General features: G+C 56.0%; 1 protein-coding gene across 1 annotated transcript; it reads left to right on the forward strand.

Annotated features, from left to right (window-relative positions):
• The first annotated feature begins 364 nt into the window (after positions 1-364).
• RPS6KA4 (ribosomal protein S6 kinase A4) lies at positions 365-14,399 on the forward strand. Its single transcript, XM_069565416.1, has 17 exons — positions 365-604; positions 709-780; positions 1,463-1,681; positions 1,757-1,872; positions 2,653-2,760; positions 2,960-3,040; positions 3,114-3,217; positions 3,311-3,461; positions 6,231-6,395; positions 9,378-9,506; positions 9,670-9,803; positions 9,900-9,993; positions 11,946-12,119; positions 12,200-12,394; positions 12,707-12,866; positions 13,053-13,216; positions 13,465-14,399. Exons 1-17 carry the CDS (start codon positions 550-552, stop codon positions 13,657-13,659), a joined length of 2,316 nt encoding a protein of 771 aa, XP_069421517.1. The 5' UTR covers positions 365-549; the 3' UTR covers positions 13,660-14,399.
• Positions 14,400-14,946: the final 547 nt, after the last annotated feature.

A 14,946-nucleotide genomic window follows, 5' to 3' on the forward strand; every position in this document is an offset into this window, starting at 1 on the left:
CAAGAATGTTGTGATCTGTATGAAGTTCCTCACTTTCACTGGTGGCTAAGAATTGGACAGAGCTGCCTGGCTGCCCTTAGGGCTGGCACCCTGGCGAGGAAGGCAGCTCTAAAGCACCTGAGTGGGACTCCCACTCCCTTGGGGCACAGCCTGTGGTGGACTTACCGCCCTGGGGCCGATACCTAGCTGGGGAGTGTGTGCCCCACAGAGGCTCCGGGTTATCCACAAACCCCAGGCATGGCTCCCAAGGGGCACTCCCAGGTCCCCCGGAGGGTCGCCCGGGGTCCCAGAGCGCACACTCCTGGCGGCAGCACCCTGCGCCCGCGGGAGACCAGACCGCCCTCGCCCACTCGCAGCCCGGGCGCTGTCACGTTCCAGCGCCTGACTCAGGCCGCGCGGGGCGGGGAGCTGGGGAGCCGGGAGGCGGCGCCGGCGCCCGCCTCGGCCCCAGAGGCGGCACCAGGAAGCTCCCGCCCCGGCCGGAGCCGCCATGTAACCGGCGCCGCCCGCCCCGAGCCGAGCCGCGCGGGCCCCAGCGACCCGCCGGCCATGGGGGACGAGGATGAGGACGAGGGCTGTGCCGTGGAGCTGCAGATCACCGAAGGTGGGGCAGAGGGTGGCCCGGGGTGCTGGCTGGGTGATGGCTGCCCAGGCGGGCGGGGGAGGGTTCATGCACTGGCTGGGTTCATTTGCCCCCTGTGCCCACAGCCAACCTGACGGGGCACGAGGAGAAGGTAGGCGTGGAGAACTTCCAGCTGCTCAAGGTGCTGGGCACGGGAGGTGAGGACCCCTATCCACCGGCAAGTGTCCTCCCCCCCGCAGGGTGCTCTGGGCCTGCCGCGCGGGCACACCCGCCTGGGTTGGGCCAGGCCACCAGTAATGCCCCCCACCCTCTCCCGGCATAGCCCGCCTTGCCTGCTTGGCCCTGCCCTGCCGGGGTTGGCATGCCCACTTCCAGGGCTGCTCCACATTGAGCACTCCTCCCAGGTGCCAACACTCTTGTGGGCTTGCAGCCCCCCCCCACCCCCCGCCGTGTGATTTCACAGCTCCCCCCACCTTGCGAGATATGAGAGCCGTCTTCCTCCACTGTGCAAACTCCCCGCCTCGGGGCTGACTGCCCTTCCGTCTGCCACCCCTCTGCATCCCCTCCCCAGCTTTGCATCCTCTATACCTTCCCCAGGTTTGCACGCACCCCGCCCCCACCCTGTGCTGCAGGCCTCCTGAGAGTTGCGTGCCCCCCCCCAGCCTGGTTTGCACATCCCCTCCCTAGGTTTGCTGAGCACCCTCCTGGGGGTGTGCACATCTTTGCTTTAGAAAGCGCTGCCAGCTTTGTGCACACCTGCCTCTCCGGCCCAGCTCCTTCCCCCACCTTGCACACCCTCCTGGGTGGGCGTTGCTACCCCCCCATTCCACCCACCCTTCTGCTCATGGCCTACCTTCCACCCACTCACTGCCCCCACAGCCTACGGGAAGGTGTTCCTGGTGCGCAAGGTGGGCGGGCACGACGCGGGCAAGCTGTATGCCATGAAGGTGCTGCGCAAGGCAGCCTTGGTGCAGCGTGCCAAGACACAGGAGCACACGCGCACCGAGCGCTCCGTGCTAGAGCTGGTGCGCCAGGCCCCCTTCCTGGTCACGCTGCACTACGCCTTCCAGACTGACGCCAAGCTGCACCTCATCCTGGGTAAGGGCAGGCCTGTGGGGGTGGGGGGGCCACCCATGGGGGCTGCTTCCCAACTTCCACTCCCACCTCCCCAAGACTATGTGAACGGCGGCGAAATGTTCACCCACCTCTACCAGCGCCAGTACTTCAAGGAGGCCGAGGTGCGCTTGTATGGGGGCGAGATCGTGCTTGCCCTGGAGCATCTGCACAAGGTGGGTGAGGACCCGGCCGCCTGGCTGTGGCCCTGGGCACCAGGTCCCGGCCCCGGAGGGGCCCGTGAACCTGGCAGCCTCGGGCTTCCTGGAAGGGGGTGGCCACGGGGGTTGGGGGGACTGGATCCACTTCCCCTAGCCTCCTGGGAGGAAGGCCTTCTGGGGTCTCCTCCGCTGGCGCCTCCTCGAGGGGGCTTTCCTCTCACAGGGAACTCTCACAGGCTGCTTCCTGGGGCCACGTTCACAGAACTTCCTCAAACGGAGACCTCATGCCTTGGTTCCCAGAGCTGTCGTGATTTGGGGCTCCTCACACGGCTTTCCTCCTGGGGGTCTCTCTGTGGTGTTTCCCCGCCCCTTCCATGCTTTTTGGAAATTGATCGATTGATTGATGGCTGTGCTGGGTCTTTGCTGCTGCACTCAGGGGCTACCCTTTGTTGCGGTGCTCGGGGTTCTCATTGCGGGGGTTTCTCTTGCTGCGGACTCAGTAGTTGTGGACCACGGGCTTAGTTGCTCTCCACGGCATGTGGCACCTTCCGGGACCAGGGCTGGAAGCCATGTCCCCTGTATTGGCAGGCGGATTCTTAACCACTAGACCACCAGGGAAGTCCCTATGCTGGTGAATCTTAAGTGGCTTCTCCCGTCCAATGGGCCAGTCTCATCGTGCCCCCCACTCCACTGGAGATCCCCTGCCCCAGGGATCTGGTGCGGAACAGGAGCCATAGGAGCCGGGGGTGGGGGTGTCGGAGGAGGGACGCTCAGTGCCCTCTTCCCTCCTGCCAGCTGGGCATCATCTACCGAGATCTGAAGCTGGAGAATGTGCTGCTGGACTCCGAGGGTCACATTGTCCTCACCGACTTTGGGCTTAGCAAGGAGTTCCTGACAGAGGAGGTGAGCGAAGGGTGGTCTCAGCCTCCTGAACCCCCGGCTGCAGCTCCATGCCTGGCTCTGCATTTCTGGGAGGGGTGCAGTAGCTCTGCCTTCAGGAAGTTCCCACTGCTCCGACTCTCACAAGTCCAGCAAGTCTTACTCTGGGCCGTGGGGCAGGGGGTGGGGCTGGATGTCAAAATGGGTCCTCTTCTCTTCCCAGAAAGAGCGGACCTTTTCCTTCTGCGGCACCATCGAGTACATGGCCCCTGAAATCATCCGCAGCAAGTCGGGCCATGGCAAGGTGGGTTGGCCCGGGAGTGGTGTGGGGTGACGTGGGGGTGGCTGCAGGCTCTCACCCTGGCTGTGCCCGGCAGGCTGTGGACTGGTGGAGCCTTGGCATCCTGCTCTTCGAGCTGCTGACGGGGGCCTCCCCCTTCACCCTGGAGGGCGAGAGGAACACGCAGGCAGAGGTGTCTCGGTGAGCAGGGCTGGAAGCAGAGGGCGGCTGAGGAGCCTGGGCAGGGCTGGAGGAGGGGCTCGCTGCCCCTGACGCCCCCCCCAATCCTCCCAGACGGATCCTGAAGTGCTCCCCTCCCTTCCCCCCCCGGATCGGGCCAGTGGCACAGGACCTACTGCAGCGGCTACTTTGCAAGGACCCCAGGAAGCGACTGGGTGCAGGACCCCAGGGGGCACAGGAAGTTAAGGACCACCCCTTCTTCCAGGTGAGGCTCCTGGCTCACCCCCATAGCTCTCTGCACACACCAGGGCTGGGCTACTGCTCTGGGTTGGGGGACACTGGAGGGATGGTCTGAGACTGGCCAGTTTCACTTGATTTAGGAAACTTTGCAGGTAAAGAAAGCAGGCTTGTCTTCTCATTCATCTCTATTAAAATTTGCTCTCGTGGGAAAGAATTCTAGGTTCATTGCCTGGCAGGGCTGGCAGGGACTTGAGAATGGGCTCTTCACTGGACAGTTCAGAGAGGCGTGGTGATCTGCCAGAGATCACACAGTAAAAATGTAGAGCTGGGAACAGGCCCCAGGTCTGCTCTCGGCCCCAGTCCCATGACTGTTAGCATCTGCTCAGGGTTTTGGTCTACCTGTACAGTCGGTATGCCTGTACTTCAGATGGACGTGTCTGATCAGCCACGTGGGATCTGTCCTAAGCTACTTGCACGCGTGTTAGGGTGCAGTGCAGGGTGAATTCTGTCCTTGTGAGCCTCGCTGGTTTGGGCACGATGTGTGGCCAGAGTCATTGCACAGCAGTGTGCGTGCTCAGGTGCTTAGTCAGGTCCAACTCTTTGCGATCCCTTGGACTCTAGCCCACCAGGCTTCTCTGTCCATGGCAGTGGGCTGACATTTCCTGCTCCAGGGAATCTTCCCGACCCAAGGACTGAACCTGTGTCTCCTGCATTAGCAGGCGGATTCTTTACCACTGAGCCACCTGGGAAGCCCCCGTTGCCTAGCAGGACCCTGTAACAGTGAATGTGTCTTGGCCCCTTGCTTGCATAATTTCATGTAAGCCTCAGAACCAACCTAATTATCCTTATTTTCACAGATGAGGAAACAGGTTCGGAAAAAGTGAAAGTTGCTCAGTCGTGTCTGACTCTTTGTGACCTCATGGACTATACAGTCCATGGGCAGAGAGGTTAGGTAATTTGCCCAAGATCAGTGAGCGAAGTGATAGAGCTCAGGTCTAGGTGGCCTGAAGGCCCATGCTCTGAAGTGTCATGTTCTGTTTACACGTGGGTATTAAATTTGCCTTGTCTGATGTAGTAACAAAAGCATCCATTTATGGGCACTTACTGTAGGCCGGGCACCCAGTTACCCTTGCTATGAATACTACCTCCTTGAATCTTCCCAGCAAGTTCTGCCTGGAAGGGCCCTCAGAGAAACTTTCTCAGACAGGATTCTTAAGCCTCCGTGGTGAAGATGTTCCGTTATGGGCAGAGTGACTGAGCAGGGTCAGTGTCCTTAAGTGAATCCCTCAGCCCACCCTGAGTGGATCCTGGGCCCTGGGTGCTTGGGAGCAGGTGAACCAGTTGTCAGACTAGAGAGCGCCCGCACCCCCCAAGGTCTTTGAGGCCTGATGCTATTTCCCCTTCTCTCGAGACAATCTCTTTGCTGATAGCAATGCTGAGGTCCCTGGTGCCAGAACTAGGGCCTTTAAGCCCAAGCCATGCCTCTAGGCTGCATGTGACAAAAAGTGCACTGAAGACGGTGATATCTGTGGAATAGAGTCTGGCTTCTAAGAACAGAGATTGAAATGAATGGTAGTCTAAAAAAGCTAGAGATCTATATCTATCTGTCTGTCTGTCTATCTATCTACATAAAAGAAATGCAGAGGTTCAGCAGTCTAGGGCTGCTGTGGTGTCTTCAAGGAGCCAAGCTTGATTTTTTCTTTTTAAATGCTCCTTCATTTTTAGCACGTAGCCTCCATTCCCAGGGCTTTCCAGGTGGCGCTAGTGGTAAAGAGCCCCTCTTCCAATGCAGGAGACAAGAGATGAGGGTTCAATCCCTAGGTCAGAAAGATCCCCTGGAGGAGGGCATGGCAATCCACTCCAGTATTTTTGCCTGGAGAATCCAGTGGATAGAGGAGCCGAGTGGGCTATAGTCCATGGGTCACAAGAGTCTGACATGCCTAAGCAACTAACACTACGCTACAGCCTGCATTCCCACGGTTGCCTCCTGGTATCAAAATGACTGCTAGACCTCTTGCTGTCTAGGTTGCTCTCCAGGTGGGAAACATGAGGAAGAAGGAGGGAAGGGCAAAAAGGGTACTTAACAACGGCTCACCCTCTTCTTCAGGCTCTTTCTCTGGATTCCTCCCACATAATTTTTGCTTACAAGTAGCTGGTCACTGCTAACTGCAAGGAGGTTTGTAAAATACTATTTTTCAGTATTTGTACATTGGTTCCTGAAATAAAATAGGGGCTATAGTACTAAGAATGACAGAGAGAATGGGTGTCGGACAGGCAACAAGAACAAGCTATGCCATACTAGTTTAAACATAAAAAGGAATGTTTTAGCTACCATAAATGAAAAGTCAGGAAAAACGTCCTGATTTCAGGCAAGGATGGATCTAGGTGCTGAGCCTGTGTTATTAGGAATTTCTCACTTTGTCTCTTGCTTCTGCTTTTCTGCCTGGGCATTTCATCACTAGACACTGAGGGGGCCTCAGCAGTTCCAGACCCATATCCTCCCAGATTTAAGTCCAGTAGAAGAAAGAGATTTTTTTTCTTTTTTTGCATACCAGTTCTATTAAAAGTCCCAGAATTGGCTGAGTGTGGTAGAGGGGTGGTTCTCCAAGGGAAACAGGGATCCTGTTATCAGAGGAAGGGAAACAGAAGCTGGGGAGGCAGGAAGAACAGCTTTGCACACAGCTGCCAGCGAGACCTTTGCCTCACTGAGGAGCTGCCCAGTGAGGGTGGCCCGAGTGGACAGTGTTTCCACTTTCTGCCCTTTGATCCCTTATCTTTCATTCCTTTTCTCCAGGGTCTGGACTGGGCTGCTCTGGCTGCTAGGAAGATTCCAGCCCCATTCCGACCCCAGATCCGCTCAGAGCTGGATGTGGGCAACTTTGCAGAGGAATTTACCCGACTGGAGCCTGTCTACTCACCCCCAGGCAGCCCCCCACCTGGGGACCCTCGCATATTCCAGGTGAGTGAGAGCTCATGGAACCAGAGATGCAGAGGAAGTGGGGTGCTGCTGCCAGCCTCAGCCCCGGCTGACCTGTGGACACCACATAGCCCTGTGTCCTGAGGGGGACTCAGCAGCTCCCTTGCTCTCCATTCATGACGAACTTGGAATTGTCAGTCATCGAGACTGCCTTGGCAGGACATGACTTTGAATTTCTTGGTTTATCTTGAAGTTTCATGCTGATTTCCCTTCTCCATCATCTCTCTTTATTGTTAGGTAAAACTGTTGTTTTAAGGGGACACCTACGAAGAGATGCTTTGTTTATACTGTGGCATGCCATATCATTTCCTGGGGACACAGGCCCCCTCTACCCAGTTTTAGAAGCTTGGGCCTGTTGGACAAGTCCAAGCTCCTTTGCTTGGTATACAAGGCCTTGCATGATGTGGTCTTTTTTTTTTTTTTAACTTTTTCTTTTCTTTTATATTGGAATATACCCATATAACAATGTTGTGATAGTTTCAGGTGGACAGCAAAGGGACTCAGCCATACATATGCCTGTATCCATTCTCCCCCAAACTCCCCTCCCATCCAGGCTGCCACCTAACATTGAGCAGAGTTCCCTGTGCTAAACAGTAGGTCCTTGTTGGTTACCCATTTAAAATATAGCATTATATACATATCAATTTCAAACTCCCATGTTGTTGCTCAGTCGCTAAATCGTGTCTGACTCTTTGCAACTCCATGGACTGCAACACACCAGGCTTCCCTGTCCTCCACTATCTCTTGGAGTGTGCTCAAACTCATGTCCATTGAGTTGGTGGCACCAACAGCCATCTCATCCTCTGTTGCCCCCTTCTCTTCCTGCCTTCAATCTTTCTCAGCATCAGGGTCTTTTCTAACAAGTCGGCTTTTTGCATCAGGAACCCAAAGTATTGGAGTTTCAGCTTCAGCATCAGTCCTGCCAATGAATTTTCTTTAGGATTGACTGGTTTTGATCTCCCTTCTGTCCAAGGGACTCTCAAGTCTTCTCTAGCACCACAGTTTGAAAGTATCAATTCTTGGGTGCTCAGCCTTCCTTATGGTCCAACTCTCACATCTGTACATGACTACTGGAAAAACCATAGCTGACTATATGGACCTTTGTTGGCAAAGTGATATCTCTGCTTTTAATACGCTGTCTAGGTTTGTCATAGTTTTTCTTCCAAGGAGCAAGTGTCTGTTAATTTCATGGCTGCAGTCACCATCTGCAGTGATTTTGGAGCTCAAGAAAATGAAATCTGTCACTGTTTCCATATTTTCCCCATTTATTTTCCATGAAGTGATGGGACCAGATGCCATGATCTTAGTTTTCTGAATGTTGAGTTTTAAGCCAGTTTTTTCATTCTCTTTTACCTTTTTCAAGCGGCTCTTTAGTTCCTCGTTTCTTTCTGCCGTTAGGGCGGTATCATCTGCATATCTGATGTTGTTGATATTTTGCCATGCAATCTTGATTCCAGCTTTTGATTCATCCAGCCTGGCATTTTGCATGATGTACTCTACATATAAATAAACAGGGTAACAATATACAGCCTTGACGTACTTCTCTCCCAAGTCTGAACCAGTCCGTTGTTCTGTGTCAGTTTTTTCCTAACTATCCCTTTTTCCCACCCTTCCCCGCTGGTAATCAGATGTTCATTCACTAAGTCCGTGAGCCTGTTTCTGTTGTGTAAATCAGTTCATTTGTATATGATGTGGTCTTTGCTCAGTACTCTCTTATTTCCCCTGGTGCTCCAGCACCTTGGAACTTCTCAGAGGTTCCAGAACATACTTCTATACCTTTGCACATGCAGTTTCCCCCACTTGGAGTTCTTTCCCTACAGTTGGCCACCTGGCAAAATTCAAGCCTTGTTGTCCAGCGCTGCCCTGTGTGAAGACTTCCCTGCTCCTCTGGCCCTGGGTTGCCCTTTTCTTGTGCACCAGCCCTCTGAAGACAAAACCTCCTTCTGAGCAGTTTGTCAGGTTGTATACTGACACTGATGGAGACCACCTCACCTGGTCTGAAATTCTCAGAGGGCAGGGACTATGTGTTTAATTTCTGCATCCCTAAGTCCAGCTGGGGGTCATGGCAGGGTAGGACGCAGTCCATAAATAGTAAATAATAGGCCAGTATCAACTATGGATGGATCAGTCCCCTCTGTGAAGCTCACACAAGTGACAGCTCTGTGCTTGAATATCCCTCAATCTACTGGGATCTATCTTTGATCTCACAGTCCTAATGAGCAAGTTTTCTTGTGGATCAATGGTTACTTTCATTCATTCATTTAATGATTCAAAAATATGTACTGAGTGCCTTCAACGTGCCAGGCACTGACTTGGGTACTGGGGACATATCAACAAACTTAATAGACAAAAATCCCACCTGTGTGCATCCTAGTTAGCTCTGCATACAGTGGCGCTGCATTTTTAGGAGAAAACAACACATCCTTAAAATTACCCTTGAGAATTCCTTGACTTGCCAGGACATGGATCCTTAGGAAAGGCAAAAAGATTAACTTTGATTTCTCTTTACATTTCCTCAGTAGCCCCCCCTTGCAGAGGAGGCCAAAGTTTGATTTGAAAGTAATGAAGACTTTTTGTCCTGAGATGGGTAGAGCTGAATTCTCCTAAGCTAAGCGTGTGATACCAGGCCACAGTTCTTTTATTCGTTCAGGCCATCATATTCTGGGCCACTATGTTGTGCCAGATGATGGCCTTGGCACTTGGGGGACCGCTGTGACGAGAAAGGTGGAGTCCCGGACTGCTGAGGGGATAGACATGGTTCCAAGGGATCACAGACCAAGGTGGAATAAAAATGTCCACAACAGCCTGTGTACACCGGGATGCAAAAGCAACACCCCCAACTCCCTACTGCAAGGCCTTTCCTCTGCCCCCTGCCCTTCCGGCTGGGTCTGGGCCTTCAGGGGCTCCTTCTGCACCTCCAGCCCCCGATGCCCATCCATCCCTGACTAGCCCCTCCTCCATCAGGGATACTCCTTCGTGGCGCCATCCATCTTGTTTGACCGCAACAACGCGGTGATGACCGATGTGCTGGAAGCGTCTGGCGCTGGAGACCGGCCCGGCCCGGCGGCGCTGGCCAGGAGCGTCATGATGCAGGTGGATTGGGCCAGGGTGGGGAGAAGTGGGCGTGGGGACTCCAGACCTGTCTTCAGCCGGCGCACATGGTGGCTTCGGTGAGGCCCGGAGCCTCTCCGAGGTGGGGCGTGGCATAGCCGCAAGGCTCCCGCTAGGACCTCTGACGCTTCTCTTTTGCCCCCAGGACTCGCCCTTCTTCCAGCAGTACGAACTGGACCTGCGGGAACCCGCGTTGGGCCAGGGTAGTTTCTCCGTGTGCCGCCGCTGCCGCCAGCTACAGAGCGGCCAAGAGTTCGCTGTCAAGATCCTCAGTCGCAGGTGGGCGGGCCCGGGGCGGGCGGAGTCCGGCAGAGCGGACTCGGGGAGGGTGGGGCCGGAGGTCGGCTGTTCTGACCCCGCCTGCCCTGCCCCCAGGCTGGAGGAGAACACGCAGCGCGAAGTGGCTGCCCTGCGGCTGTGCCAGTCGCATCCCAACGTGGTGAAGCTGTACGAAGTGCATCATGACCAGGTGACCCCTTCCTGGGCTGGGGCGGAGCGCAGGGGCGCTGGAGGCTGCCCGAGGAGGGCGGGAAGGGGGCGGGGAGGCGGACAGGAGGCGGGGCCTGAGCGCGCCGCGGGAGGGGCCTGAGGACCTGGAGGTGAGGGAGGCGGGATTATGGTAGCTCAGCAACTCAACAGATTCCTCGGAGAAGGGATAGGCTACCGCAGCGTTCTTGGGCTTCCCTGGTGGCTCAGACAGTAAAGAATCCGCCTGCAATGTGGGAGACCTGGGTTTGATTCCTGGGTTGGGAAGATCCCCTGGAAGAGGGCATCCCACTCCAGTATTCTTGCCTGGAAAATCCCCATGGACAGAGGAGCCTGGCAGGCTACAAGCTACATATGTATAAAGAGTCAGACACGACTGAGGGACTAAGCACCTAGGAGGGCCTGAGGACTCAAAGGCAGATATGGGAATGGACAAAGGAACAGGGCAGGGAGACAATTTTTGCGGGTGGGTTTTAAGGTGGCCACAACAGAGAGGGGAGTACCAAACCACCTTACCTGCCTCCTGAGAAATCTGTATGCAGGTCAAGAAACAACAGAATCGGACATGGAACAACGGACTGGTTCCAAATTGGGAAAGGAGTACATCAAAGCTATATATTGTCATCCTGTTTATTTAACTTATATGCAGAGTACATCATGCAAAATGCGGGCTGGATGAAGCACAAGCTGGAATCAGGATTGCTGGGAGAAATATCAATAACCTCAGATATGCAGATAATACCACCCTTATGGCAGAAAGCGAAAACTGAGGAGCCTCTTCATGAAAGTGAAAGAGGAGAGTGAAAAAAGCAGGCTTAAAACTCAACATTCAAAAAATGAAGATAATGGCATCGGGTCCCATCACTTCATGGCACATAGATGGGGAAACAATGGAAACATGACAGACTTTATTTTCTTGGGCTCCAAAATCACTGCAGATGGTGACTGCAGCCATGAAATTAACAGACGCTTGCTCCTTGGAAGAAAAGCTACGACAAACCTAAACAGCATATTAAAAAGCAGATATTACTTTGCTGACAAAGGTCCATCTAGTTAAAGCTATGATTTTTCCAGTAGTAATGTATGGATGTGAGAGTTGGACTATAAAGAAAGCTGAGCACCGAAGAGTTGATGCTTTTGAACTATGGTGTTGGAGAAGACTCTTCAGAGTCCCTTGGACTGCAAGGAGACAAACTTGTCAATCCTAAAGGAAATCAGTCCTGAATATTCATTGGAAAGACTGATGCTGAAGCTGAAGTTCCAATCCTTTGGCTACCTGATTCGAAGAAGTGACTCATTGGAAAAGACCCTGATGCTGGAAAGATTGAAGGCAAGGGGAGAAGGGAAGGACAGAGGATGAGATGGTTGGATGGCATCACTGATTTGATGGACATGAGTTTGAGCAGACTGCAGGAGTTGGTGATGGACAGGGAAGCCTGGTAGTGCTGCAGTCCATGGGGTCACAAAGAGTCGGACACGACTGAGGGACTGAACTGAACTTCAAGGTGGCCAAAGGGACTGCTGCTGCTGCTAAGTCGCTTCAGTCATGTCCAACTCTTTGCGACCCTGTGGACCGAAGCCAGCCACGTCCTCTGTCCATAGGATTCTCAGGCCCAAGAACATTGGAGTGGATTGCCATGCCCTTCTCCAGGGGATTTTCCCCACCCAGGGATCCAACCCGCATCTGTTACCTCGCTTGCATTGGCAGGCGGGTTCTTTACCACTAGCGCCACTGGGAAGGAACAGTACGGGGTAGAACGGCAAGCGAGTCCTAAGATGGTTCTTGGAGGGGCGTGGTGATAGTCTTGAGGTCAGGTTTGAATGTGGTAGGAGCCTGAAACTGGGGGCGGGGCTCGATGGTGACCTCAGGGCGGGATCCGGCGGGCGGGCGGGGTCTCAGTAGGCGGTGACCCCGGCCCGTCGCGCTGCCCGCAGCTGCACACGTACCTGGTCCTGGAGCTCCTGCAGGGCGGGGAGCTGCTGGAGCACATCCGCAAGAAGCGGCACTTCAGCGAGTCCGAGGCGAGCCAGATCCTGCGCAGCCTCGTGTCGGCAGTGAGCTTCATGCACGAGGAGGCGGGCGTAGTGCACCGCGACCTGAAGCCCGAGGTGAGCGCACGGCCTCAGCGCATCGGGAGGGCCTCGGCGCGGAGGGCCAGGTTCTGACGGCCGCCTCGCCTCCCTCGTAGAACATCCTGTACGCCGATGACACGCCCGGGGCCCCGGTGAAGATCATCGACTTCGGGTTCGCGCGCCTGCGCCCGCAGAGCCCCGCGGGGCCCATGCAGACTCCCTGCTTCACGCTGCAGTACGCCGCCCCCGAGCTGCTGGCCCAGCAGGGCTACGACGAGTCCTGCGACCTCTGGAGCCTCGGCGTTATTCTGGTATGGGGACGGCCTCTCTGAGCGGATGTCAGGGTCCTCCGAGCCTGGGGACAGCAGTCCTCTTGGTGGGGGTGGCAGGATTTGGTCTGAGGCTGGGATAAGATGTCCTGATACATAGGCGGGGTCGCTCTGGTGCTGGGGTCTGGGCACCCTAGTTTGAGGGGTAGAGTCCATCACCCATGGACCTCAGGAGTTAGCCTCTTGGAGACAGTGCATGGTTCTGTGGTGGGTTGAATCAGTCTCCTGGCCTCCATTGGCCCCTAGTCTGGGCTGGTCTCACTTTTCACCTGTCCCTCCCACCTCCACCCCTAGTACATGATGCTGTCGGGCCAGGTCCCCTTCCAGGGGGCCTCAGGCCAGGGCGGGCAGAGCCAGGCGGCGGAGATCATGCGCAAGATCCGCGAGGGGCGCTTCTCTCTTGACGGAGAGGCCTGGGAAGGCGTGTCTGAGGAAGCCAAGGAGCTGGTCCGAGGTGCGGAGCCGGAGGTCACAGGTTACGGTTGGGGAGGGGGAGGCCATGGGGTCGTGATGGGGCAAGGAGTGCCCCCGGGTCAGGTGTCTCGGTGGGAGGCTTTTCGGGGAGGGGAGTGGGGCTGCCCTCTCTGAGTGGGTGCAGCCTCTACACGCGGCCCGCCAAAACTCCCCCGCCCGCCTCCAGGGCTCCTAACTGTGGATCCCGCCAAGCGGCTGAAGCTCGAGGGGCTGCGGGGCAGCTCGTGGCTGCAGGACGGCAGCGCGCGCTCCTCGCCTCCGCTGCGGACGCCGGACGTGCTGGAGTCCTCGGGGTCCGCTGTGCGCTCCGGGCTCAACGCCACCTTCATGGTGAGGGGCGGGGCCTGAGCGTGGGGGCGGGGCCTCGGGGAGGCGACTCCGCGGAGTCCTGCCCCGTTGAGTTCTGCGGAGTCCAGACCCGTGACCTGCCGGGGCCCTGAGCTTCTGAGAGGCTGTGGAGCCCAAAGACCTGTTGGCCCTGACCTAGTGGGATGGGAAGGAGGGCCTGGGACGGGGCCAAAGCCGGGATCTGGAAGTCGAGGCCGGTCCCGTGGGAGTCACCATTTCCTTTCCGCCAGGCGTTCAACCGGGGCAAACGCGAGGGTTTCTTCCTGAAGAGCGTGGAAAACGCGCCGCTGGCCAAGCGGCGGAAACAGAAGCTGCGGAGCGCCGCCACGTCCCGCCGCGTCTCCCCCGCGCCCGCCGCCCCGGGCCGGGCCCCGGCCGCCAAGGGAGCCCCCCGACGAGCCAATGGCCCCCTACCCCCCTCCTAGCCCCTGCCCCTGTGACCCCCGCCTCCCCCCGTCGTGTCTGTGATCTAGGAGGCCGGCTCACTGTCTCCTGCATCGGCGCTGGCCCCCTCCCCAGGACTGTTACCCTTCTCCCCCCCTTTCCCCCTCCCTACCCCCAGACAGAGCAGAAGTATTTTTATAAGCAGAGAATTCTTTTTTAAAAAATGTCTTACCAGATTAGAGTTATAGATGCAGGGAAGAAGGGGGCCTGCTGGGGAGTGGGGTGTGGGGCCCTCTGCCAAGATACTGCCTCATCTGGTGGAAGGCCCTTCTACCCCAAGGGGCTGCCCCGGTTGGGAAGGGCTCCTCCATTTCTAAGCACTGAGTTGCCACAGGGAGAAACTGGGACCTCTCCCCTGCCCTCCCCTGAGGACCTGCTCTTGGGAGGGGGCACCTCTCAAGCTGTCACTTTATGGACTGTCTGTGCAATTACGTCCACCAAAGACCTGTGTTGGGGGGCTGCTCAGCGAGAGGCCCTGGGGGACCCCCTGAAGCATTTCTGCCTCACTTTATGTCACTTGCTTCCCCCTACTGGGGCTAAGTTAGGAGGTAGGCGACCCCCCCAAAAGGGGCTGCCCCCTTCTCATCCGTCCCCTCCCCTTTGGCACAGCTGCCCCTAGCTGGGGGGTGGGGCCTTGGGGTTCCGGGCTGGGCTTCCACAGTCACTGCCTCCGCCCATCCAGGCTGTGCCTTTGACTTTAAAATAAAAGTCTACTCAGTGCTGTGTGGCATCTGTGTGTGTATGTGTGGGGGGTGTGGGGGCAGAGGTCTTGGGGTTCACTTCCAGGCGTTGGCCCTTGGGCCTCAAAGTGGAGGGACAGAGCAGACCCTTCTGGATAAGATGATACCCTTTGTCCTTGGTGTTTTTTAAATTTATTTTTATTTGGAGGATAATTGCTTTACAATTTGTGCTGGTTTCTCTGTACAACAGCATGAACCAACCATATGTATACGTATATCCCCTCCCTCTTGAGCCTCTCTCCTACCCTTTCAACATCCCACCCCACTAGGTCATCCCAGAGCGGTGAGCTGAGCCCCCTGTGTTATAGAGCAGCTTCCCATTAGCTCTCTGCTTTACACGTGGTGATGTGTACACAGACGTCAATGCTCCTTTCTCAATTTATCCCACCCTCTCCCTCCCCCACTGTGTCCATGGGTCTGCTCTTCACATCTGCATCTCTATTCCTGCCCTGCAAATAGGTTCATCAGTACCATTTTTCTAGACTCCATATATATACATTACTATACGGTATTTTTCTGACTTCACGC

Source organism: Ovis canadensis, chromosome 21 (assembly GCF_042477335.2).
Source record: "Ovis canadensis isolate MfBH-ARS-UI-01 breed Bighorn chromosome 21, ARS-UI_OviCan_v2, whole genome shotgun sequence".
NCBI classification, from domain to species: domain Eukaryota; kingdom Metazoa; phylum Chordata; class Mammalia; order Artiodactyla; family Bovidae; genus Ovis; species Ovis canadensis.